We start from the raw sequence: 25,287 nt of genomic DNA, 5'->3' as shown, positions 1-25,287 counted from the left end.
TGCAAAGTTTCCAGAGTAGTGTTGTTTTTCGGGACTCCCCAGTGTGTATTCCCCCCATGATGCTACTAGTGGAGCTTGAGAGCCCTTACAACCCCGACTTTTCAGTTGCTGGTGGGGCATACAGAGGCTTTTCCTCCAGAGTGCTTAAGTGTTCCTCCACTTTTATAGAAAAGAGTGAAGTTGGAGCTCTCCTATTATGGTCCTTGGATGATTTTTCCAGATGTCTGTAGGAGTTACTCCAGCCTTTGCAGGAGTGCAGTTGTATTTCTGGATCAGATTTAAAACAAAGCTGTTTGGTTGGGGATGTATGGCCCTTCTCTTTGATCAATGTTAGTTTTGTATATTATTCATAGAAAGAGGTCCACTATCTCTTCATCAATAGAAATGTTCCTATCCTAGGTTCTTGATTGAGCACAATTTCCACATTCTCTCCATAATTCCATGAACAAGTGAAATATTCCTGGTGTACTTGGTTGGGGAATAAGGATGAATGTTTATAATTCCAAATTGGATAGATGACTTCTGTTTGTTTGGTTCTGTACATCAAATGGTCCCATCATTCCAAGCTTGGTGGATTGTCTTTTGGACTTCTCCAGGTGGAGTAGAAAGTTTGACCAACTAGGTGTTGTGACTTTCTTGTTGTGATTCTGACCCGAAATTGAGACCGGCCTATACTGTTGATTACTCGTATTCTATGCCACCTTTGATGTAGTAACTAAGTTTGAGGTGAAGATCATCCCTGTTTTAGTGTGGCTCCTCCATTCTTGTACAGTCTTTACCTTGAAACACTCCTGTTCTGTGCAGATCATATGAATGATCCCTGCATTGGCATCTCCACCTTCTCAATGTGGTTTTATAGCTTTATTGTCAACTGAGGTAAAGATGTTTTTAAGGTTAACACTTTCCTAAACTGAAAATGTATTTCCAATTGTACTTACTTCCTCTAACAGTCTTGTACCCTATCTTCCCACTAACAGCTGGTGGCTTATGTTTTGAAAGAGTGATTATATTATCTGAATAGGGTACTTATGTACAGTGCCTAGGTAAAGGGTGCATTGAAGTTAGTGGAGGACTTTTGCAAATTAGAATTTTCTAAGGTATCTAAGTGCAGTATAAAATACTGGAGCAAGTAGTTTCAAACCTTAGATGAGAAACCCTGGAGATGGAGAAATAGCTATAGTGTCAGTGGAAGTAAGTATTATTGAAAATACATTTATAGTTTAAAAAAATTGTAAATTTTCAGAACACCGTTGTGTCCTGGTAGTGAAACTGGTTCAAACCATTGTTGTGTTCTAGAAGTAAAGCTGGTACAATACTAGTATTGGATCACTGTTGTGTCCTAATAGTGAAATTGATAAAAAAAGAAAAAAAGGTATCGTACATCTGTTGTGACCTGCTTGTAAAGCTGGTAGAAAACATTTTTTTCAAACATTTTTGTGACGTTTTTCTTGTTTTTATGCTACTATGCACCGCTTTGCTTTTGAATTTACAACAATGTTGGTTACAGGGACTCTAATAATATAAGAGTCACTCAAGAATGATAGTTAAAAACTATGAATATTGTGCTGGTAATGAATAAAACACATGAAGAGTGTGAAACAATAAGAAGTACAGTCTTAGATAAATTGTTTTAGTGCATCCTCTGTAGTTTTACATTGTCGTTTGGCACGAAAATGGTCAACTTCAAACTCTCTTAAGAACACATGGCTAGAAAGTGCTTATCTTGAGGTGTCCTTGGTAGATGTTAAAACAAACTTTTGATTAGGTAACTTGTGGCATTTTTTTATACAGCTATCCATTTTATATTCAAGAAACAAAATTGTGTTATTTTGTCATTAATTCTCTTAATTGCTAGTGGAATATATAATATAATTCACAATGAGAGTGGGTGGTTCACCCAGTTTTGGGTCATTTCTTTGCACTCTGTGTTTTGGTAATTGCAAAATGACACTTGGTACTGAACAATATAAATACAAACTGCTAATTTGAGTTTTTTTTTGTTTTTTTTTGTACAATTAGTAAGTAACCTGTGAAAACCAACCAACAATCGTTTTGGGAAGTGACAACTAGTTTGCTTTTTAGTTTCTTTCAGTAGGGTTAAGTAAAAGTTTTCTGAACAAAATTGGATAGGTTAGAATATCAAATGAAGTTAATTGCAGAATTTTTAAAATGTTTTTTTTCATTTCTAACATAATTTTCTTTTTACGTACATCTGGAATTGATGTATTTAGAAAGCAGACTCATGGTACCTTAACTTCTCTGTTATAAACTGTATTTGTCAGTCTTTGTGCTTCCTGCATCCTTAGTAGGAAAGTATATTTTAATTTAACCAAGATTCCAACTGTATATATTAATGTCAGTTCTTATGATTTGTAGAATTTGTTACATGTAGTTTAAAATAAGTAACCACACGTTTAAAAAGAAAATCTTACCATAAAAAAAAAGCCAGAAGCAGTAAAATTAGTTGGTCTGCCACAAACACCTTTATTCTAAAAAATAAAAATGAAGTGAACCTGAAACGCTTAATGTTCACATTCACCACGTTTTCAACTTTGTTTAGCAAAAAATAAAAAAAATCCCTGAAGACTGATGTTTTACATCAGTTATGAGTAAGAAAGTGTGTGTGTGAGAACCACAATGGACATGTTTACAGTAACGTGATGCTCTCGGTTGTGAAGTGGTAACATGTAAAGGGTGGCCTTGGAGTTTTATAACATTTTTTTTTAAAGAGACTATTGACTCGTGACAGTTGTAGAATATCTAAAGTTCGTGCATCGATCTCGCTGACTGCTGCCCCTTTCAGTTGTACGTGCTTTTTAAAAGTTATGGTCCATCCTGTCAGTGAGTTGAAAGTTCTGATTGGCTGTCACTCTTCTGGTCAATAGGTCAAAGTTAGAGACGACTGCAAGCAAACCCAAGAGGAAAATATATATGTAAAAACAGCTGGTATGGGTAGAGAAAGCTCCCTGTGGAGGATCGAACAACGTTTCGACCTTCTTTGGTCATCGTCACTTGTATTTTTCTCTACAAGTGGGTTTTCTCGTCATCACGAACCCAAGAGGACTCTAAACCTGACCGTATAGCCTATGAGCTCGTGTTGTACCAGTCAGGTTGAAAATACCATCACTGGTTGTCACGTGCGTTCAACGGTCGATGCTATTTATAAAAGCATCAATACTAACGTGCGTGTCGATCGTGTTACACCTTGTAGATCTTTGTTGGTTTATTACTGTGGGCTTATGGTAGTTTCAGACTGTCATGAACGATAAATTGTCTGGAAGAAATTTAAATAATTTTGTTCAAAAATAATTCAAATGTTCGATCGGAAGAGAGCAGTAAAAAAAAAACAACCCACAAACACACCTGCATATAAAGCCAGTTAAGCAAGTTGGTAGTAGTTTATCTTAAGTACTTCATATAAAAGTCAAGACAAAGACTTGAATTATAAAAATACACAATTCAACATGTGCTACACAGCAACTATAAATTTGAGATTTTCTAATCGAAAGTTTTGTGTATTTTACTTTTATGCGCATCCCACGTTGTTACATAATTTAAATTAAGAAATTAATTAATTACAACAAAGCTAACTTTATCATTATTACGAAAAAAAATCCGACTTGAGGTAATTATTTCTGATAATCCTTGAGGCCCTGGGTTCGTTTCCCTTCGGTGGACTCAGCAGATGTCCCGATGTGGCTGTGCTCTAAGTAAACACACACACCTTGAGGCCCGACTGCGGGCGAGTTGTGTTACCCTGGTCTATTATGAATCTCAGACTGCAAATTTCATATCCTGTTACCGCTTGTCATTCTGGGACAGTGGTTCTGACAGACAAGGCAAATCTCATTGTTCAATGTAACAATAATAGTCCAAGAGTTACGGTGAATGGTGTTTATTAATTGCTTTCCCTTAAGCGTGTCACTTCAAAAGTATTCAACAAAACTTTATTTAGCTTTATCCAGTTTATTGGACTTATTAGAAAGTAAAGGTACTTAAATTTATTTATTTGGTAGGTACTGTTAGTAATTGAAAGTTCTGGTCACTTCGAATGTTTTATCTGTCGTATCTCGTAACGCCCAAGATACCTACTTGCGATGCTACGTTGTATTATGTAAGTAATTCACGTGAATGATTGTGTTCTACGTCACTAGCCTCTTGTTGTGTAGGAAAACCGGAAGTGGATTCCACTAGCAGTCAGTGGTGTTTACGTGTCACGTGCTCTTGTCTCTCTTCGCCACAGAAAATTAACGTTTTGGTTGGTAATTTGCGAAGTTGGGTGTCATACTTTTGTTGTTTTACTAAGAAATATCTGTTTGAAAAGAGCGCGAAATTGGGATAGTTTATAAAGTTAGTTACGATTGTTTGGTATGATTTTTTTTAGGTCAAATCTGATCGTGAGAGGGTTTATGTTATTTTGTTATTTCAGTCTATATCACGTGTATGTTGTGATATTTGATACAGGATCCAGAATTTGTTATTAACGAAATTTATTCTGTTGTTCTCCCCCCCTCTGTTTTTGGTATAGTTATCAATTACTTTAGTAATTTGATAGTTTTTGGTTGGTGTTATAAATTGGTTTGTTATGTATACTTAAAAACTTGTAAGCATTAGACGATATTGATAGATCAACCGAAAACGTTCTATACTTTTGGGATGAAAAAAAAAGTGCTTAAGATACTAGTTTAACGGATTTTTAAGAGTTTATCTTGGAAAAATTAAGTGTCACAGAAACATTTTGTTTTATACAATGTTTTGTAGTCTTTTTTTTTTTTTTTAATAAAAAAAATGGAAGCTATTGTAAATAACTCCTAAATATAAATAGAAATAATTTGAAAACGTGTTAAACCTAAATGATCTGATTATTAATGAACTTAGTGAATGTCAGTACTTAAGTATTTATTAAAATCTAGACAAAACAGTTAAACAACATGAAAAATGAGTAAATGGATCTACAACATTAACGATACTCTAAGAAATATAAAACAAAAAGGTTTAACATTTTATGTATATGTATTTTATATGCTTAAATTCAAGGTTGTTTCTAATATTGACTTTAAAAAAAAACATAGCGGTAGAATTAAAGTTTTAATGAGTGACAGTGTTAATGAACAACAGAAGATATTTAAAAAAAATTAAACTTAAATTGGAAAATAAGTTATCTTTTTAGAATTTGGTAATATTTGTTCATAGTTTTATCTAATATTGAACAGGTAGCCTGTATCTTAATCAAGTTTGTTTTTGAAAGATAAGAAGAAAAGCTAGATTAAACTACAAATATTTACAAACATGTTGCTTAAGTCACATTTATAAGCCCAAAAAGAACTATTAATACTTTTCAAAATGAGAAATAGTTGAGTGTTTATAAGTTCATACTGTTACTGTAAGGTTAGATTGGTGGTTAATACTTCTGGTCGACATTGTTGCAACTGAGTATTGGTGAACTACCTAGAACAAGCTACCAAAGGTACACAGTTTTAGAAAATTTCTTAAAACTTGTATGTCGTAGTTAAGATAGAATTATTCAATGATGACTAACAAATGAATTAATTTACATTTAGTATTGTAGTAGTTACAAAGACACTTTTATATATACATTGAAAACAAGGTGTAACTGGCTGAATAAAGCCAAGATACCTCTATAATTGAACAACCAATAAGTGTATCATCAGATGACATTTCTGTATTTTAAAAAAGGGAATTTAAAATAGACAGTTAACTTAATTTCATTAATTATAAACACAGGGTATGGAAAAATAATTATAATAGTTTCTCTCTCTTTGTTTTTTTTTTTTTGCATGGTATGTTAATTTTAATGTCCAAAAAGTATAAGTTGGTTTGTTAAATTCATGGTGTCTTTATTAGTTCTGTAGTCCAGGAACCTTAAAGTTTGATATTCCACTAACATGGTTAAATTTTGACAATCTTGTATAATGATTTGTTGTTCTGTTACTCTTTGGGTTGTCTCTCTAAATATCTAAATATTCTTATTTCAACTGTTTGCTAGTTTGAAGTGTTTAGAATATCCTTGTTTAAATTAAGAAAATTGGATCTTTTGTAGTTCTTTTATGGTATGGAATTATAAGGTAATTTTTCAATTTTCTTAAGAACCACATTATATCAGTGAAGAAGTATAGTGCCCATAAGAAACATCAAATTATTGTAGATCTTAAGCATCTGTTTTATTAAGTCTCAAACATTGATGTACCTTTTTCAAGTTTGTTTAAAGTTTTAACATTTTGTAATAATGAGAATGAACAAGTTTTTTTCCACTTGTTTGTACTGAATACTGTTGTTTAAACACATACAGGTTTTTATCTTACCTGAAACACTTGGCAACCTTGCACGTCCATCAACTACCACTTAACTGATGATACTGACACAGTTTTCTCTGTGTGCTTTATTAAGTCACTTAGGTGAAGGTAGGCTGCCAAGATATAAAGTACAGGTTTTTTTGTGTTAATAGAAAATACTTGAAAAGAGAAACGGTATTTTACCAAAAACAAAATGGCTTTTCAAATCCTCAACTTAAAAGCTAGAGTATTAAACGTATGATTCAAACAGTTGATGTTTTTAATTCAACTGTTTATATGAATTTTAATCTGTATAAAAGCTCATGTAGTTCCTGTGTCTTTTTATAAAGTTTTAAATTTCAACATAGTTTGAGTAAAGTAATTAGATAGCATGACTTAAACAGTGGTGAGTAGCATATTTGAAGTAAAATGTTGCTTGAAAATTTGTCATGCACTGACAAATACTTGTCAGTATTTATATACTGTAAATATATACAGTATTTATATATATAAATAGAATTTATATTTATAAATAAATATTTATAATTTATTATAAATAATAATAATAATTTTATTAAAATTTATTATTATTAACGAATAATATAAGCCACTATATTATTATAGTGATTTATACAGATTGTGACTTAATCTGTATAAAGAATACAGAATAATTCTTCTGTATTATAACATTATTATAATAATAATGGTATTATTATTACCATGGTTTTAATTTATCTATATATAACTAAACTTGGTCATAAATTGTTTTATTTTGAGGATTTGAGTTTTATTTCTGGAAGGCTGCTATTAATAACCTTGTATACAATAAAAGCTTTGATATCGGACAACTTCACACCTGGAAACTCTTGTAACTTGAAACTTCATTCTCTTCAAGTATAAATGCTCGTTGCAGCTTATTGGCACTGCTGTTGCTTTATAGTTTTTCTTGTTGACAAGCGTTAATTGTTAACCATCTGTACTGTGATTCACATTTGAAATGTTGTACTTGTAATTTTTTCTTTTTTTCCACAGTTTAAGGTTTTTTTTACAACATTGAGTTTTGTTTAATAAGACTGTTATTGTTATAGATGTAGAAATATTGTACTTTAGAGCATTAATAAGGTATCAAATTTTTTCCTGTAAAATATTGAGGGAAGCTGTTTTATAATTGGAATTTTCACATGTCTGGCACTGTGCAGGTATTTCAGATTCCAACAATAAAGATTTTACTTTATGTTGTAGTATAATAATAATAAAATGTGTATATGTCCTAATAAGTATTGACATCACAAACTGTTTCCATGAGTTTGACCCCATGTCTGTATATTTCTTTAAACAATATTACATGTAACATACAACAGTTGTGTGTTACTGATTATGTTAATAATCAGTTTCTGAAACATAATTTGAAGAATTTTGTATGTGAATAAAACAACACCTTTGTTTATCCTAAAAAAAATTTCATAGAAAACAATTTTAACTTGTTTTTCTGATTAGACATTTGCTGGATGTGTGTGTGTAAATTGTAGCGTTACTGCAGCAGAAAGAATTGTAACACTATTTATGTTCATGTCTAACCTGTTGTGAATTGTTAGTACTTTTCTTTCTCGATTCAGCCTTGTGAACTTTAACAGTTTTTTCCCAGATAAACGTCATCATCGTTTTCAAGTGCTCATGACATGAGTAAACCTGGTCCCCTGCCCCAGCAAAGTGTGTCAATGGCAGGGCTACAGCACTCCCAACAACCTCAAATGATCATGCCAAAACCAACTGTTAGCGGAGCTGGGACTGGACCTCACCAACAGCTTTCTGGACCTCAGACTGCAATCACGGCAAGTTGACAAAACAAAAATACAATTCTTTGAATATCATACAACATGCACATGTTTATCACATGCATTTGTCCTTAAAACGTGTAGTAAGTACGAACTACAGACTACAGTAAAAATAGAGGCTTCCTTTAAACTTATGAGTTCAATACTGTAGGATTCTGATTAGTATATGACATTTTAATTTTTTTAATGTTATCATATTTGACCATTCAATTACAAAGTTGAGTGAGTCCTTGTAAGAATAATATAAATTTATCCTACACATGTGCTCGTATTTTTACTGTTTGGACAAAGCTTGTAAAATGAAAACTTTAATTGTGGAGCTATAATGGGCAATGTGTTTGTGACTTAAAAGAAAATGTGTATAGGTGGTTCCTTAATACCTGACATAAGATTCAAAATTATTTTTAAGTATTTCATGTGATTTCTACAAAAGTGAATCCAAATTAAGACAGCATTTGGATAATTTAAAATGAACAAAAACATCCTTTACTTTCTTACAGTCATTCTACCCACCATCGGCACAAAGTATGCATAACGTGCACCCACCGAACCTGTCTTCAATGAATACAAATCCATCTGCCCTGAACCATGCCTCCCAGTATCAGACACAGATGGGTGTTATATACCCAGGAAATCGTACGTTCGGAGCCCACATGGCTCCACAGCCAGTGCTGATACCAGGTTCAGTACCAACTGTTTCTGTAAGTATTGACAGCTGAATAAAGAGGTAAAGCTCGTGTTAATACCAAATGTTCAGTACCAACTGTTTCTGTAAGTATTGACAGCTGAATAAAGAGGTAAAGCTCGTGTTAATACCAGATGTTCAGTACCAACTGTTTCTGTAAGTATTGACAGCTGAATAAAGAGGTAAAGCTCGTGTTAATACCAGATGTTCAGTACCAACTGTTTCTGTAAGTATTGACAGCTGAATAAAGAGGTAAAGCTCGTGTTAATACCAGATGTTCAGTACCAACTGTTTCTGTAAGTATTGACAGCTGAATAAAGAGGTAAAGCTCGTGTTAATACCAGATGTTCAGTACCAACTGTTTCTGTAAGTATTGACAGCTGAATAAAGAGGTAAAGCTCGTGTTAATACCAAATGTTCAGTACCAACTGTTTCTGTAAGTATTGACAGCTGAATAAAGAGGTAAAGCTCGTGTTAATACCAAATGTTCAGTACCAACTGTTTCTGTAAGTATTGACAGCTGAATAAAGAGGTAAAGCTTGTGTTAATACCAGATGTTCAGTACCAACTGTTTCTGTAAGTATTGACAGCTGAATAAAGAGGTAAAGCTCGTGTTAATACCAAATGTTCAGTACCAACTGTTTCTGTAAGTATTGACAGCTGAATAAAGAGGTAAAGCTCGTGTTAATACCAAATGTTCAGTACCAACTGTTTCTGTAAGTATTGACAGCTGAATAAAGAGGTAAAGCTCGTGTTGATACCAAATGTTCAGTACCAACTGTTTCTGTAAGTATTGACAGCTGAATAAAGAGGTAAAGCTCGTGTTAATACCAAATGTTGTTATCTTACTTGAAGATAAGGGTCTGGCATGACCTGATGGTTTGAATGCTCAACTCTCACTTTGGAGGTTGGGAGGTCATATGATCCCTATCACAAAATATGCCCATGCCAACAACTCATCTATAAGAATTATTAGCTTACAAAAGTACCAGGTAACCACAAACTAGTTAGGATTACGGTCATAAGCGGGGGAAAAAAAATGTCCCTGTAGATTTGAGTGTTTTTTTTCTCATTTACTAACCACCCAGTTTAGGAAAATATTATAAACCATATTAATGCATTTTCTTCTAATTTGAATGTGGTGGTAGCTTTCTGACCAATTTTTGGGCCCTGTTCTTTTATTTGTTGTTAATCACTCGAAGTATTTAATTATTAAATATTGGATTAACTGTATACTGTTATTTCTTATCTATTTATTTTTCAGTTGGTCCTTAAGCGGTGGCACATTTATTATCATTTTAAGCTTCAGAAGTTTTTAGCATCAAAGAATTATCAAGTATTTATAGTGAGCAACAAGTAGTAACTGGTCAAAGTTTTAGCTTTTTACCAAATACACCATATAAACTTGTTTAATCTCCATATGATTTATTAAGTTTTAACTTATTTAGCATTACTGAGCATTCTACTATTCCCATGTTATTAATTTCTACTTAGGCACTTTTTAAACAAATATTGTAAATAAACTTTGAAAATCAAAGATAAATTTTTGTTTATGGTGTGTCAAAAATTCTAAACTTGTATGGCAGTGTTTCATAGGGAAAACATTTTTATATTTCTGCAGTAAAATAACTAAAGTAGTTGTTAAACCATTAAACCTTTTACATGTCATGGTTTGACCTTGGTGGTTCTTATTGATTTGTTTTTTTTTCATAAATGTTAGTTAGTTATTCAGAACTGAGAGCTATTTCCCTATGGCATTGGCAAAAAGATATTTTACAAATATGCTTAGTCTTGAATAAAACTTCCACCCCCACATACATTAATGTGTACTGATGCAGTGAGTATTAGGTTACAGTCAGTATCCAACATGATCATCACTTGCCTGATGGCAAAATAGCTGTTGACCTATTATAAATTGGTGTTTTACTTCAACCACTTATTTTTTAAATATAATTAATTCTATCACTAAGTAATTGAAAACATCTTGTATTTTACTGCACATCTGTATCTATGAAATCTTTGTGTGTGTGTTGTTATGTGACAAATATGTTAACATGTTCTCCACAATTTTGATTATGACATCCTGTTGGACATCACTAGACTAGCTTGCCACCAGTAGGAGGCTGACACATCGTACATGTGCACAAGTTCCATTAAACGCATCGTGTTTTACCACAAGCGTATTTCTTTTCTCAATACTGCTTGGCTTAAGACATTTTTCTTCCTTAGGAATTGCCAGCTTTTTTGTTCATGGTTTTAAGATGTTTGGTTATAATTTATAGTCTTTGTTATCTTTATTTTCTTTTTTGAGTTGATTTCTTTTTTTCATCAAATTACAAAATTTTGACATCTTCTAGAGTGTATTCTGTGGTTTCTTTAATATTACAGTTCTTCATCATTAGTTTGGTGTGTGAGTTTCAGTAATTTATATCCAGTTTCATCATAACAATAATAGCTGAGGCCAACATACCAGAACAACTTTAAAAAATAGTTATGTATATTTGAATATACATAATATTCTTATTGAATATGAATTCAGATGTCCACATTTTTGATGTCTCCTGAAGTCCTGATATTCCAGAACAGGTGTTGTCTGTTATTGTTTACAGTTGTCATTGGAAGAACTCTTGAAAACAGTGTGCACCATTTTAATCGTGTATCCAGAATGTCTAACCAATTACTCCCGTTTCTTCAGCAGAACATGCCTCATCTTGTGACATTCATCTGCTGTTCCTACAACCTTCAATCCCTGATTTTACTTCTGGGTTTTCTCTTCTTGACAAGTACAGGGAACCCTGTTTTCATCCTTTTACTAAATTGTTTCTACAGGGATGCAGCATTTTGGTTTTCTTCAATTGTTTCTTGCTGAACCTTCGGCTACTTCATTGCATTAGTATCCTTCTAACTCCCCCTCCCCCCTCCCCTAACATTTGTTGTGTTCATGCTGATACTTCATTTTTTATATGGACTTTGTACTGAATCCCAAGTGCCTTAACCACCTAGGGTTCAATAGGGTTCAAGAATCTTCTTAGAGGACATTTGGTCATGATTGTTCTTCATTCCTTTGGATCTTTTCTTCCAGTTTGGGGTTTCGTCCTTCTAGTCATTTTTATTTACTTTTCTTTTGCTCAACTTCTTTACTTTGTATTCCACCTTGCATCAGAGGATCTATATTGCAACCCCAACCGGTTCCCTTGGGAAAGATTGCACCAATCTGTTCTCCACTTTGGCCTAAGTTTCTGAAATATTTTGCAGATCCCACTTAACTCTTTTATTTGTTGTTGATGATGTTTCTGAGATTTTCTAGGTTGAGATGTCTTGCTTTCCAGAGTTACCTTCCTCAGTGATACCCTTCCTTCCTGATGTTGTGGTAGAGATTCTTAATCTTTGGAATTTTAAGCTATATGGCATCTTGGAAGCAGCATTATCTGCACACATTATACATCCTCAAAAGCATAATAGTTTATCTATCTGCTCCTCTCATCATCTCTATACTTTCCAATATCCCTCCATCCCTATCTTGGAAGGCTGGGTGTCACAGGTCAGAGAGCATTTATGTCTATAGCCATCCCTCACCATTAGGTCAGTGGGATTTCCATTCTTCCACACTGTGCATCTTTGTGTGGACTTCCTTTTCAGTTGATCTTGAATCACACGAGTATTTTGTGAGAGACTTTCCGTCTTTCAACAGTTAATCTTCTCTTTCCACCTCCACACCTTCAATTCCATCTTCATTGCCCAAGGAGGAGGCTATACTTTTTTCTCCAGGTTATAAGTGTTGTGGTGTTTTCCTTCCATTTCTTTGCCATTTTCACAGTGACAGATATCACTGCACAACAATTCTTTTGAAAAGTTTGTGACAGGTATCTGGTAGGTATGCACAAATATAGTTTTGGTTTTGCTTCATCACGTAGGAACTCTGTGAAACAGAGAGCTAACTTTTTACCAGCAATGACGTATTTAATTGTGTTTATGTTTCTAATACTCTTAATTAAGTTCAACATAATTAAAAGTGTTTTGCTCCTGATTTTCGTTTGTATTCAATGTCCTGTGCATCACGTTGCAGTGTCCAACAATAGTCAGGAAGCATTGGCGGATTCCAGTTGCCCTGATATCATTTTTCCATTGTAGCAATGTTCTGGTAAAACTGGAGATTTCGATGAAACGGTACGTGATGGGCAAATTTGGATGTGATTTTTATGATCAGCAGCCACAAATCTATAAGAAACACCCAACAGTGTTCACGAAGCAAAATCTTTGTTGTGTAGTGTATTTGATTCTGAGGCATTTGTTATCAAGAATACATTTATTTTGCCTATTTTTCTGTATTGTCTGAACCTTCCTTATACTTTAGGAATTATTTTGTTAGAGTCTCTTTTCAAGATTTTCAAACCCATCTTGACCCCATCAAGTATCTGATTCACTTAGAGATGTAACGTAGTGAATTAACAGCCAATTTATGGACTTATAATTCTCCAGTCTGGAGCATGATTTCCCATAGTAAATGAAATGCCAGTGGCCCATTGTATAGTTTTGGTGTTAAACAATAATATAATTTTCTTGATATCACAGTATGTCATTATTTTTAAAGGGATTCTCTGAAATTAATTTGTAGGACAGGCTTTGCTTTCTTTACATCTTTGAGTTATGAAACCCCAGGTTACTATCGCTCTGTTTCCTTCTTTTCCTTTGTGAAATAGATTGCCTTTTTTTACTCTTTTGTTTTTCTTTTACATACCTATATATGTGTGTGTGGACTGGCTGATTGCTGGAATATATCCAGAGACCTGAGATTCACTGTTTTTGTTGTATTGTATTTTTTGCCATTTCCTATATCTTTTTATCTCTTATCATGTCTCAGTTGACCCAGCATGACCTTGAGTATCACTTCCCCCCTTCATCTTGACCGTGCTTACATCTGTTCAGGTGGACTGTGGATATTGAACACTTGAACTCTTTATGAAGCTTTGTTCTTTTGTTGTCAGACAACTCTACAGTTGTTTTTCTTGCATCAACCAACAGGAAGATGTTTGTTTTGATATCTCTCCTTTCAATCTGTAGACTTTCAGTTTTGGACATGACCACCAAATTCAGTTGTCAGCTTATCATGTACTAGGATTTATAAACTAAGAGGCAGACTGGCTGTCTTGACTGTACCAGGTCTTTCTCACAATATGATTTCTACATTCTTCATTGTTTCATAGCTTTTATGAGCACTCTAATAAATATTTTTTCCAGTTTTCTGATCACCAGAGTTGAGGGCTTTTGCTGTTGATGCTATAAATCAGGATTGGTGTAATCCCTTTCTGTATGTTTGTTAATAGCCTTCTCTCTATTCGTTCTTTTCTTTTTCCAGTTCTTATAAACCACTTTTGAGTCTTTCTCCTCAGTGGACCTCTTTCCCTGGTATCTTTACTGTATTCTCTATTTCAAACCTTTGTCCATCTACTTCATGTTACCACCTTTATCTGAAGACATGTTTTCTTCTTTTCTCTCTTTCTTACTTTGAAAGATGTTGCTTTGTCGTGTTTCTTTGGACACCTGTTTAATCAGTTGGGTGGTTAAAGTGCTCATCTCACCGTCTGAGGGTTGTGGGTTTGAATCCCCACCCCATCAAACATAATTGCTCTTTCAACTGTACGAGCATTACAATGTGATGATCAATCCCACTATTCATTGGTAAAAAAGTAGCTTGAGAGTTAGCCAAAGGTGGTGTTACACTGCTAAATTTAGAACATGCAGCCTTCATGGAGCTTTGTGCAAAATTCAGAAAAAATGAAACAAACCCCCTTAACTTGTTACTGAAGGAAGAGGTTAATATGGTGTTATTCCCACACCACTTCTTTTTCTCTGAGACTGGTTACCTGTGAAGGGTGGTCGGGTGTTTTCTTCAATATTCTCTCTTTTTCTTGATCATTTGCTTTTTTCCGTGATGACGAGAAAACCCACTTGTAGAGAAAATTATATATTTATAAACAGCTGGTATGGGTAGAGAAGGCACGAATATTAATAAATATATCCAATATTTAAGCACGCCCTCTACATTCCTACACTCAATTACACAACCGCCTTCAAACGTGATCAGCTACCGGTCTGTAACCCTTTCTTCCTTTGTGAACCTGACGATGACCAAAGAAGATCGAAATGTTGTTCGCAGCTCTATTAGTGCCTTCTCTACCCATACCAGCTGTTTTTAAATATATAATTTGCTTTTTCTCATATGAACAGTTTATCTCGCCTCTAGTGCCCCTATTGAAGCAATTGATATATTTTTTTTGCTGTGTGTTTCCTCTTTTTTCTTGTGACTATCATCTTTTACCATAACCAGTTTAGTTATGCTCTGTCAGCTAAGTAACAAGGTAAACCAATATTGTGTGTAACAGTTAAAATTTTTAGTGAAAGATTACTGACGATGAAATAAATTACCAAAAGACTTGAAAGTAAAAAAACTAGTTTCCACACATTTGTCTGTTCTCTCTGGAATACAACATGAGACTGAATATGTCCATATTAATTTCTATAATTTCAAGTCTTCTGATAGTTAGTTCTGTTAACTATAATTTGCCCTCTGGCTTTTCATCCAAATTTTCTTAAGTGACTCTATCAGGTGTTTTTTGTCATCTACCTTAAAGCACACCACAAGAAAGATTGTTTTGTACCTGTGGTGGTAGAGCACAGATAGCCCATTGTGTAGCTTTGTGCTTAATTTCCAAACAAACCTATCAAAAATTATTCTTGAATTTCCAAACAAACCTATCAAAAGTGTATAGTTTCCAACACCTTTATGAATCTGACCATTGGCATCACTTCTAGGAGGATGGAAGATAATATATATTCCAATCCCTTTTTCTGAAAGTTAGGTTACAATATGACAACACCAGGTTTGATCCTGGCTGGAGGCTGCTGTTCTTATCTGCCAAAACCCAATGCACAGTCTGTCAGATATACAGGCAGGTTGGAAATTCATTACTGTTTCCTCACTTATATGAAATATGAAAATAACTTCCTGCATGGCATCTTTTGCTTTACCACTTCTTGGACAAACGGTATTCTTTGTAGGAGATGGATGCAGTATAACTCATCAAGAGATGTCTCCATAGGTTTCCCTCTTTCTTTCTTCATTGGATGATACACATGATTTCTCCTTTTCTGTCACTCTTTTTTGATAAAGAAGCTAATATATTTAAATTTACTTTTCCACACCATCTTGTGTAATATTCTATTTCTCAATTCCATGGAGAGATAAGCAGTGTTCCTGAAATTAACCTTATTCCTAGCTGAAAATCTATTTCAGATAAATATTGACCTCTCCATATAATTATCATCCTTTCTTCCAACTTTGTGTCTTTTTTTGTTGCCTCGTTCAGAAAGGGGAGGTACTACACACGGAGGATGTATTGTCCTCCCATTGGTGGAGGGCTTTAGTCTACTGCCAACTGTATCACAGACTTGCACATTACATGTTATTACCTGTAGGGCTCGGATATTCTTTCAAAGTTTTGATGCATGCAGAAAGTTTTTTTTCAACAGTGGTTGAAGATAATTGTTCTCAGCTCTCAGTATCTATCTGAAATACATTTTTAGGTAAGGAAAATGTTAGCATTAAAATATTTAGTTTAATGTAACTTGTCTAGAAACTAAAGGTCATTTTATAAAGGGCTTTGCATAGCCAGGTGGCTTAAGGTGTTTGACTCGTAATATGAGGGTTGCAGATTTGAATCCCTGTCACACCAAAAATGCTCCCCCTTTCAGCCATGGGGGGCATTATAATGTTAGAGTCAATCCCACTATTCGTTGGCAAAAGAGTAGCACAAGAGTTGGTGGTGGGTGGTGATGACCAGCTGCCTTTCCTCTAGTCTTACATTGCTAAATTAGGGACAGCTAGTGCAGATAGCCCTCGTGTAGCTTTGCGCAAAATTAAAAAAACAAAACATTTTATAGAAGGTGTATGTTAAATTTCTACTTTATTTGGGTATAAAAGCGTTTGTAATGTGGTGATTTGATCTTTATCTTTCAGTATCATCGGCCTCAACCATATGGGACCAGTTCGCAGCATTCCTTGTCTACCACTCATCCACATATGTTTTTGACAGCACAAAACCGTCATTATGGTTTTAACCCACAGGTGCAACAACAATGTAAGTTTTAAGCATGAGAGTGTGTAAGTATTGACAAAATGTGTTCACATGAAAAATGTTTTTAAGCTTGTAAAGTTATATTACATCATGATTGTCTGATACATTCTCTCAAACTTTGTTTTATTAACCATAGCTTTCTTATGAAGTAATTGTCTGTACATTCAGTGATAATACTTTTACATGCTGACAGTAATTATATACACATCATAACTTCCTCACACACAACCTAAACGTCACACTGTTTCTTCATGTGAGGATTCTCAGGGCTCAACACTGTCATAGTTTGTACATATTGTGCATTCTCACAAGTCCAACAGTTGCATTATTTGTACTTATAACAACATTTTTTCATGCTGGGAGTTTAGTTTCTTGTTTGCACAACTTTTTTACATGCTAACAAGTTAAATATTTTGTAGATATAAAGTTCCTGTACTTTAATTGCCAGAATGTAAACATGACATTCATATAAGTTAACTAATAGATCATTAAAAGTAACATCTTATTAAAGCAAGATCAGAACTAACAATGAAACTAATAAATATAGTAATTTTATTAATCTGAACACATTTGTCACAGATTATTCATCCAGATAATTAAGACAATGAATTCCCAAATCAATAATTTTAAATACAGTGAACACTAATAATAACACGTCATTGATTAATAAATGTAGGTTTAAACTGCTGAAGATGGGGATGCTACTGATAAACAAAAAAACTATGAAATACATTTATCAGTTTACTGTTCTGTACATCACTAATAATAAAATAAATTGCACACTTAAAGCATCATTTCATTATTTTAACATAGAATATCATTTATTTAAATGATAAAGAATTTACATACAAAACACGATATATTGATTTAATATACAATGTACAATAGACTACTCCCCAAAGAAGGATGTAATCATAGCCTGGTTTTGAACTTATATTATTTTCTTCTTGAAGTGTCTGAACAGCTTTAAAAAAGTAAAATGTTACATTGTCATCTTCGTATAAGTTGCTGTTTTCTTTGAACCACGTGATGACATTTTTAAGGCCAGATTGTGTTTTATTGAAACTGGTTGAACTGGTTGGTAGATCATCTTTGATGTCAGATACACTGTCAACACATGCTTGAAGAAACCTGCAATAATTGGTTTCATCTGACAAATTCACTGTCATTACTCTCTTGAAGAAATACGATACAAATGATTCTGTTGAGCCACTAATTAGCAAACGTAGCATCATTGCTACTTGAGATTAAAATGTGAATTCCATAAGCAATCTCACTGGTGACATCTGACATCTCATTATAGTGGCCTGCTTGAATCAGTTTTTCATATTTCCCATGGTAATACTGGAATCAGGCAAATCACACCATCTGTAAATACCTCATGGGCACTTATAGCTTCCATTGAGTTATTTTCAGCATATTCTATGTACTTTCTAGTTAGCTGAAAGTAGTAGTAAGCTTTCAATAACCTGATTATTCAACGTTACTGTATTACATGGTGTTTAGTTGGGAAGTGGTACAATGGTACTTCAGACAGCCATTGATTTGGTGCAACAGTACTTTTCATAAAGAGAATTTTTTTCTCATCTTTGAGTGCATCCTTTTGATCAATCCTCTTGTCACACCTGAGAACAAAACTGACATCAGCTAGGTTTTCTTATTCCTCCTGTACCTTTCATGTAGAATAGGGCACTCGGTGCAAGTTTAGGTCATTCTCATAAAAATTGTTGTTAATCAGTATCCACCAGGTAGTGCTGGTGATTTGCAGTCAGCATTTTCTCCACCTCATTTTGTGTTTAGGTCTAATCCAACTTCATGTCACAGAGTTATGTAAAGATTGCTGAATTACATAGCCAAAGAATATGCAAGAGCGTTATAAGAAATAGCTGTTTGGATTTACAATTATTGAGTTACTTTTCCATTGTGAACATTTGTTCTATATCTAAAATCGTGAGGACTGAACAAATGGAAATGTCGATATCCAAACTAACAAGGACACAAATTAATTAATATGTGATTCTAACTGGGAATATACATTCTCATGAAACAGACAAATAATGATTAGAATGCATTAATTCACTTGTCATGTGTGACTTGTAGGTTTATGTTATTCGTAAGTACGTATACTAAGTTAGCTAATCAAAATAATCTTCATGATAAAAAAATGTATAGATAAATCAGTTAATTAAAAAGTAATAAATATTTGCATGTATGTATGCATTTTGTTAATTATAATGAAACCATAATAATAACCTAAATGAAACTATTATTAAAATAAGAATGAAATACAACTTTCAAGACACAAAACTAGTTTTATGTTGCCATCTTGTTAAGATATGTTTTTGGTTTTCCAATAGACTATTATTCAGTTGTTCCTCCTATGATGGGTCCTCCAGCAATGCCTCCACTTTCTCAGAACGTAATCTCCAATACATTTGTAAGGGAAAAGAAGATTCTTAGAGTTCAAGACCCAAAAACGGGGCAGGATGTAACTGAAACAGTTTTGAATAGTAAAGATTCAAGTAGTAATGCTGCCAATGTAAGTTTGTGTTGAGAATGGTTTCATTGTATTTTTGACTTATTAGCTAAATTACTCAGATATCTGTGATTTACTACTGGATAACATTTAAAGTGATCAAAAATTTGAAAAGTATGGAGCAATAAAGACAGTGGTTATTGTAGTACACAAATTACCTGATGACCTCTTTACTGAGGACAGATGTCATCAGCAATGGACTTGGGTGACATGGTTGTTAAAATACTATTATATGCTTTTATTATTCTTGAAAACCTCTAGTGGACTGAATAAAGAATGTTAGTGTAAAAAAAATATATATAATAAACCTAATACCAGTATCTTGTGACAATTATAATCATACTATGCCAGCTTTAAAAGTGTTCGCACCATAACCAAGCATGGGCATTCTCCAAATATGTAACATCAGCCAGCTCATTCATCAAAGATTCTTTTAATTTCAAGTCCAATCTTAATCAACTTAATCATAAACCCTTAATGGCTAGTTTTGATGTTACATCCCTCTTTACAGAAGTTCCAACCACTGAAGCCTGCAAGATTGCCTTGGAACTCTATATCCGAGACCCTAATCCATCTAGACATTCCCAGCAACCAATTAGCAACCATTATAGAATTCACCACGATGAAGACAAACTTCATGTTCAACAACCACAACTATATACAAACAAATGGTCTAAGCATGGGCAACCCAGTATCACCAGTTCCAGCCAATATTTTTATGACACAAGTTGAAACGCAAGCAATTAACACAGCATTACATCCACCACTATACTGGTACAGATTTGTAGATAACACTGTTGTAGGATTCACATCTACAGAACACACACTTAATTTTTTCAATCACATTAATGCTACACATCCCAACATCAACTTCACATGTGAACAGAAAGAAAGCAATCAAATATCATTTCTTAACCTCAAAATTACAAGAACTGATACACAATTTAAAACAGGAATCCACCGAAAAAATCGCCCATACTGTACTATACATACCTTGGGACTCAGCACATGAAACAAAACAAAAACTCAACATACTAAGAAACCAAATAAACACAGCCATAATACTACGCTCACCAGATAAAATTAATGACGAAATAGACAAAATAAAACAATACTTCATCAGCATCAATAAGTTTCCTCCACAAACCATAGAAAGCATTATACACACACACCTAGACAAAAAGCAAAATCAACTAACAAAATTAAATATATCCCACGAATTAAAAAATCATGAAACCATATACTGCTGCATACCATATATTCCCAACATCAGCAGAAAAATAACCCACATTAGGCAAAAACATGTAACAAAATATGACATTACAGTTAATACCAAATTTATTCAAAAACCAGGCACAAAACTGAGGTCTATCCTATGTAAAAACTACACTGACAAACACCACACCAACATTATTTATAAAATACAATGTGATAACTGCCACGACTTCTATATTGGAGAAGCAAGCATATAAATAGAAACCAGATTCCAATAACACAGAAAGTCACCTTCACATGTTTTCGAACACTGCAAGTCAAATAAACACAACATAACCATAGAAAACGCCCAAATACTAAATAAAGAAACAAACATAAACAAATGCAAAATTAAAGAAGCCTTACTAATACAACAACTCAAGCCCAAAATAAACCAATACAAAATAACAACTTTATACCTATATTAAAAATAACATAAAATTATATATTCAAACATCTAAGCACACCCTCTACCTTCCGACACTCAGTTACACAACCCCTTTCAAACATGTGGTCAGCTTTCGATCAGTTTCCTCTTACTTTCTTTGTGAACCTGACGATCACCGAAGAAGGTCGAAATGTTGTTCGCTCCTCTACGTAAAATAAATTTCTCAACCCAAACAAATCGTTTTTACATATATATTTTTCTCTACAAGTGGGTTTTCTCGACATCACTGAGAGATATGCATTCTTGACAGTGGCTATGGCAGAAATGTAGCACTGTTGGAATACTGTTTTTCACATCAGCTTCTCAATAAATCCTAAGAAATCTAATAAAGAGCATAGTATTAAAAATGATAGACCTGACACTGATGTCTTGTAAAAAGTACAATTGAGAATAGGAATCCAATCTTCATCAGTGTTTCTGCTAAGAATTGGTCAACCTAAAATGGGAGTATTGAGTTGAATAACTTCAAACATAGTTGATTTGGTTTAGGTGTTCACTTAACTTACCGCTAACAACCAAAAATATTTTAGGTATTTTAGTAACATGTAACATGCCATTACAATTAATTATTCATTATTATTTAGTGGACTAACTGGTTGTTTGCTTAATATTTTAATTTTGTTTCTTTGATTTACTCTTCTGTTCTAACAAATTATATCTAAATCAAACAATTTGCCTGCAGTGATTAGTTGCTCATGAGTTGTGAATTAGGTAAAACTAGTTTTCAGCAAAAGTAATGGCTAAATAATAAGTTAGGCCTTATGTGCCTCATTTCTTTAAAATTTGCATTTCAACTCAGGATATTGACTTTTAATTGTTATTCATGTGTTAAACTTGATAGACTCGTGTGTCAAAGCAGCAAATATTGGTCAGAAATTGAGAAGACATTTTAAATATATTTACCATGTCAACTTAAATTGAGAAAACTACAGAAAGAACCCAGATTTGACACAAATTTAAACAAATAAAGTAATAGTTATTTTGTTTTGTGCAAAGCTACACGAGGGCTCTGAGCTAGCCATCCCTAATTTAGCAGTGTAGGACTAGAGGGATGGCAACTAGTCATCACCACCCATTGCCAACTCTTGGGTTTCTCTTTTACCAATGAATAGTGGGATTGACTGTCACATTATAATGTGCCCCATGGCTGAAAGGGCGAGCATATTTTGTACAATGAGGATTTGAACCTGTGACCCTCAGATTACGAGTTGAACGCCTTAACCCACCTGGCCATGCCAGGTTTAAGTAATAATCAACAGATTAAAACTTTTCTTTCTAAATGTAGAAACATTATGCATGCTCTGTTATCTTCAAACTGAACGAAGTTTGTAGAGAATTTATCAAATGGAAGTCGTATTATCTACTAAAGGATATTGGGACATAGAAAATTTATTTTTGGAAAACTTGTGCAACTGCCATAAACTCAAGGTTCCATATCTCCTCCTCTTTTTTTTTATGCTTGTAAACCAAATTTATTTACCAGGATGCTTCATTTATTGTAGTGATCTGTTATCTTCTATTTAATATTTTACTCTTTATATGTTATATGGCTGGTTAAAACTTGAACTTGACTATAATCTTTAACATATAGAAGGTTCTGACCTGATTGCTATGCTTTCCATTAGCAAATGAATTGCTGTGTGCGTGATAAGAGCTACTGTGTATAATATACATCAAGCATAGCAATTTTGAAAAAGGATTTGATTTAATATTTATTGTTTGTACATTTAATTGTACTAAGAATGCTAAGTGCAAGTAGGAGGGTGAATTCATGATGACGAGAAACCCACTTGAAGGAAAAATGTATCTTGAGACAGCCAGTATGAGTATTGAAACTTTACTTTAATTAAAGTAGAGAACAACATTTTGACCTTCTTAGGTCATCTTCAGGCTAACAAAGAATATGAATATTTATAGACTTTTATCTGTGTGTATGTACATGTATGTGCTGCTTGCCTTACAAACAAATGCGGTGTATCTTATATTCACTAAATAAGCTTGTGATGCAACCTGTGTGTGGTGACACACACACAGACAAAGGTGTGATCATAAAACAAATGAAAATAAGTGAATAAGTGTCTCTGGTTATAATTAATTTGTATGCTAAAAAAAGCACATGTAATCTTCACTTTACACTTCAGTTTGTGGCTGTTTAAAGCTAGCTTTTTCAACATGTTTTTTTTGTTGTAGAAGTAACTAGAAGGTAATAATGTTTCATAGGAAAATAGTCAGAAATTGGTGAAATAAAATTTATTATTCAGAAATAATTGAATTTATATTCACATTTTCAAACCTAATTTACACATTACTTTGAAACTACAAATTTAAGATAAGTATTATTTCTGTTGAATTTTATGAGTCAAAATAAATAAAGAAGTAAAAATACTTCAGGCAGAGAGGAGCGTGACTGATTGTTCAGAACCATACTTGGTACAGGAAGTCAAGTTATGGAATTAAGTTCCTGGAATGTCCATAATTTTTTGTAAAGAATTACCAATTTAAAAAATGAGATACAAGGTCTTCATTGGATCTGTTTGTATTTCTATAATTTAAATTGCAAAATTATAGGTTGATTATTTATGTCATGATTTGTGGAACTTTAACCAGATCTAAAACCTTAAATTACTTGTTGTGAAGCAATAGTTTTAATATAGCATGTTAAGTTAAAAGGGCCGAGTATTTTAAATTTTAAATTTATCAGTTAAACAAGGTTACTACAATTGTTTTAAATTTATCAGTTAAACAAGGTTACTACAATTGTTTTTGTTTCTTTTAGGATAATACAGGAAAGGAGATCATTGCACAGTTTGCTACCCAAGTGGCTGCTGCTGCTACTTCGATAACCTCTAAGAAAGAACCAAATTCAGGAGAAACTCTACCACCGACCACCGCCCCGTTAGTTTCAACGTCATCCATAGTGAGTCCCAGCACTTCTAGTAATATAACTGTGTTAAACAATCAATCTTTGCAAGCAGAGACAAACCACGTTAGTGAAAAAGACGTCTCTGTTGAAACCTCCTTGGAGATAGATGAAGTAGCTGAAGTTTCCAGTAAAGCCAGTATTGATGATGTTGCTTGTAGACTGCCAAGTGAAACGTCTGTGGGAGCTCAGGATGGGGAGTTAGAGATGTTAGCTCCTTCCAAGTCCATTGCTAATGTTCCAAAACTTGACATTTTCCCTGAGAAATTTACTGTGTTTAATTCTGCTGATGAAGAGGATGAATGTATTTCTTCTGGGAAAACTGACATTCTTGAGACCACAATGAGCAATCTGCCAAATGAAAGTACTTCTGATATTTCTGCTCCTACGTGTTCTAGTAATACTGAAGATTGTAGTGAACTTTGTGTCAGTGAGACAGTGGATATTATTGCTCCAACATCTGTTACATCCCAAGTAGGAGTGGAATATTCAAATGATAAAGTTGTCCCACTAGTTGCACAGGAAGTTTGCACTGAAATAGAAACACAAGATCAGCAGAAAATTCCAGAAGATATCCATTATGTTACTGATGATAAACCACCTACAAAACCTAAATCAGAGATGAAGATTGACAAAAAGGAAGAGCAGCTAGATTCCAGCTGTTCCTCCTCAATAGAACCTTATGAAATTCAAGGATCCCAAAATGTTGGAAGCACAATGTCCACTGAAGAAGAAAAGAGAATTAGTGGTATGTATTTTTTTTTATCCACATAAGCTTTGTTTAATTTAAAGACAGTGTTTGTTGTTTTCCTTCCTATGGGGATTTCCATCTATTTATCTCAGGCAATTGGCTGTCTCTTGGGATCTTCACACTTACTAGTTGGGTCTATTGTTTAATCCAGTTAGTTTATTTCTCCTTGTCACCTTTCCTATTTGTTATTCTGTGTTACTTCCCATAAGATCTGTCACATAACCTTTTTCATTGCTTACTATCTTGATCAGCCTTTGTAAGATGTTCTGCATTTGAACATGTGGACCACCTCTTAGACATTCATCACCCATTATATCCATTTTATTGCTCTTTCTACGTGTATGGAGTACTGCCTACAATCTGTACCTGTACTTTAGTCTTCTGTGTGGCTAGGATATTGGGTAAGTTTCTAAAATGCTTTTAAAGGCCC

The 25,287-nt window shown here is 33.7% G+C and overlaps 1 protein-coding gene across 3 annotated transcripts in view; it reads left to right on the top strand.

The window, feature by feature from the left end:
* LOC143254249 (eukaryotic translation initiation factor 4 gamma 3-like) overlaps positions 1-25,287 on the top strand; it is a 77,851-nt gene that overhangs the window by 9,215 nt on the left and 43,349 nt on the right. For 2 of the 3 annotated variants that reach the window (XM_076509106.1, XM_076509104.1), the window contains exons 2-6: positions 7,928-8,125; positions 8,629-8,829; positions 16,831-16,951; positions 19,306-19,487; positions 23,963-24,854. In XM_076509106.1, the coding sequence (XP_076365221.1) occupies positions 7,973-8,125; positions 8,629-8,829; positions 16,831-16,951; positions 19,306-19,487; positions 23,963-24,854 (1,549 nt within the window). In that variant the 5' untranslated portion in view covers positions 7,928-7,972. The remainder of the gene's footprint in view (positions 1-7,927; positions 8,126-8,628; positions 8,830-16,830; positions 16,952-19,305; positions 19,488-23,962; positions 24,855-25,287) is intronic. The other variant, XM_076509105.1, reaches the window with a different exon arrangement.

The sequence above is a fragment of the Tachypleus tridentatus genome, chromosome 6 (genome assembly GCF_004210375.1).
Source record: "Tachypleus tridentatus isolate NWPU-2018 chromosome 6, ASM421037v1, whole genome shotgun sequence".
NCBI classification, from domain to species: domain Eukaryota; kingdom Metazoa; phylum Arthropoda; class Merostomata; order Xiphosura; family Limulidae; genus Tachypleus; species Tachypleus tridentatus.
This window is presented reverse-complemented; position numbering and strand designations above follow the sequence as displayed.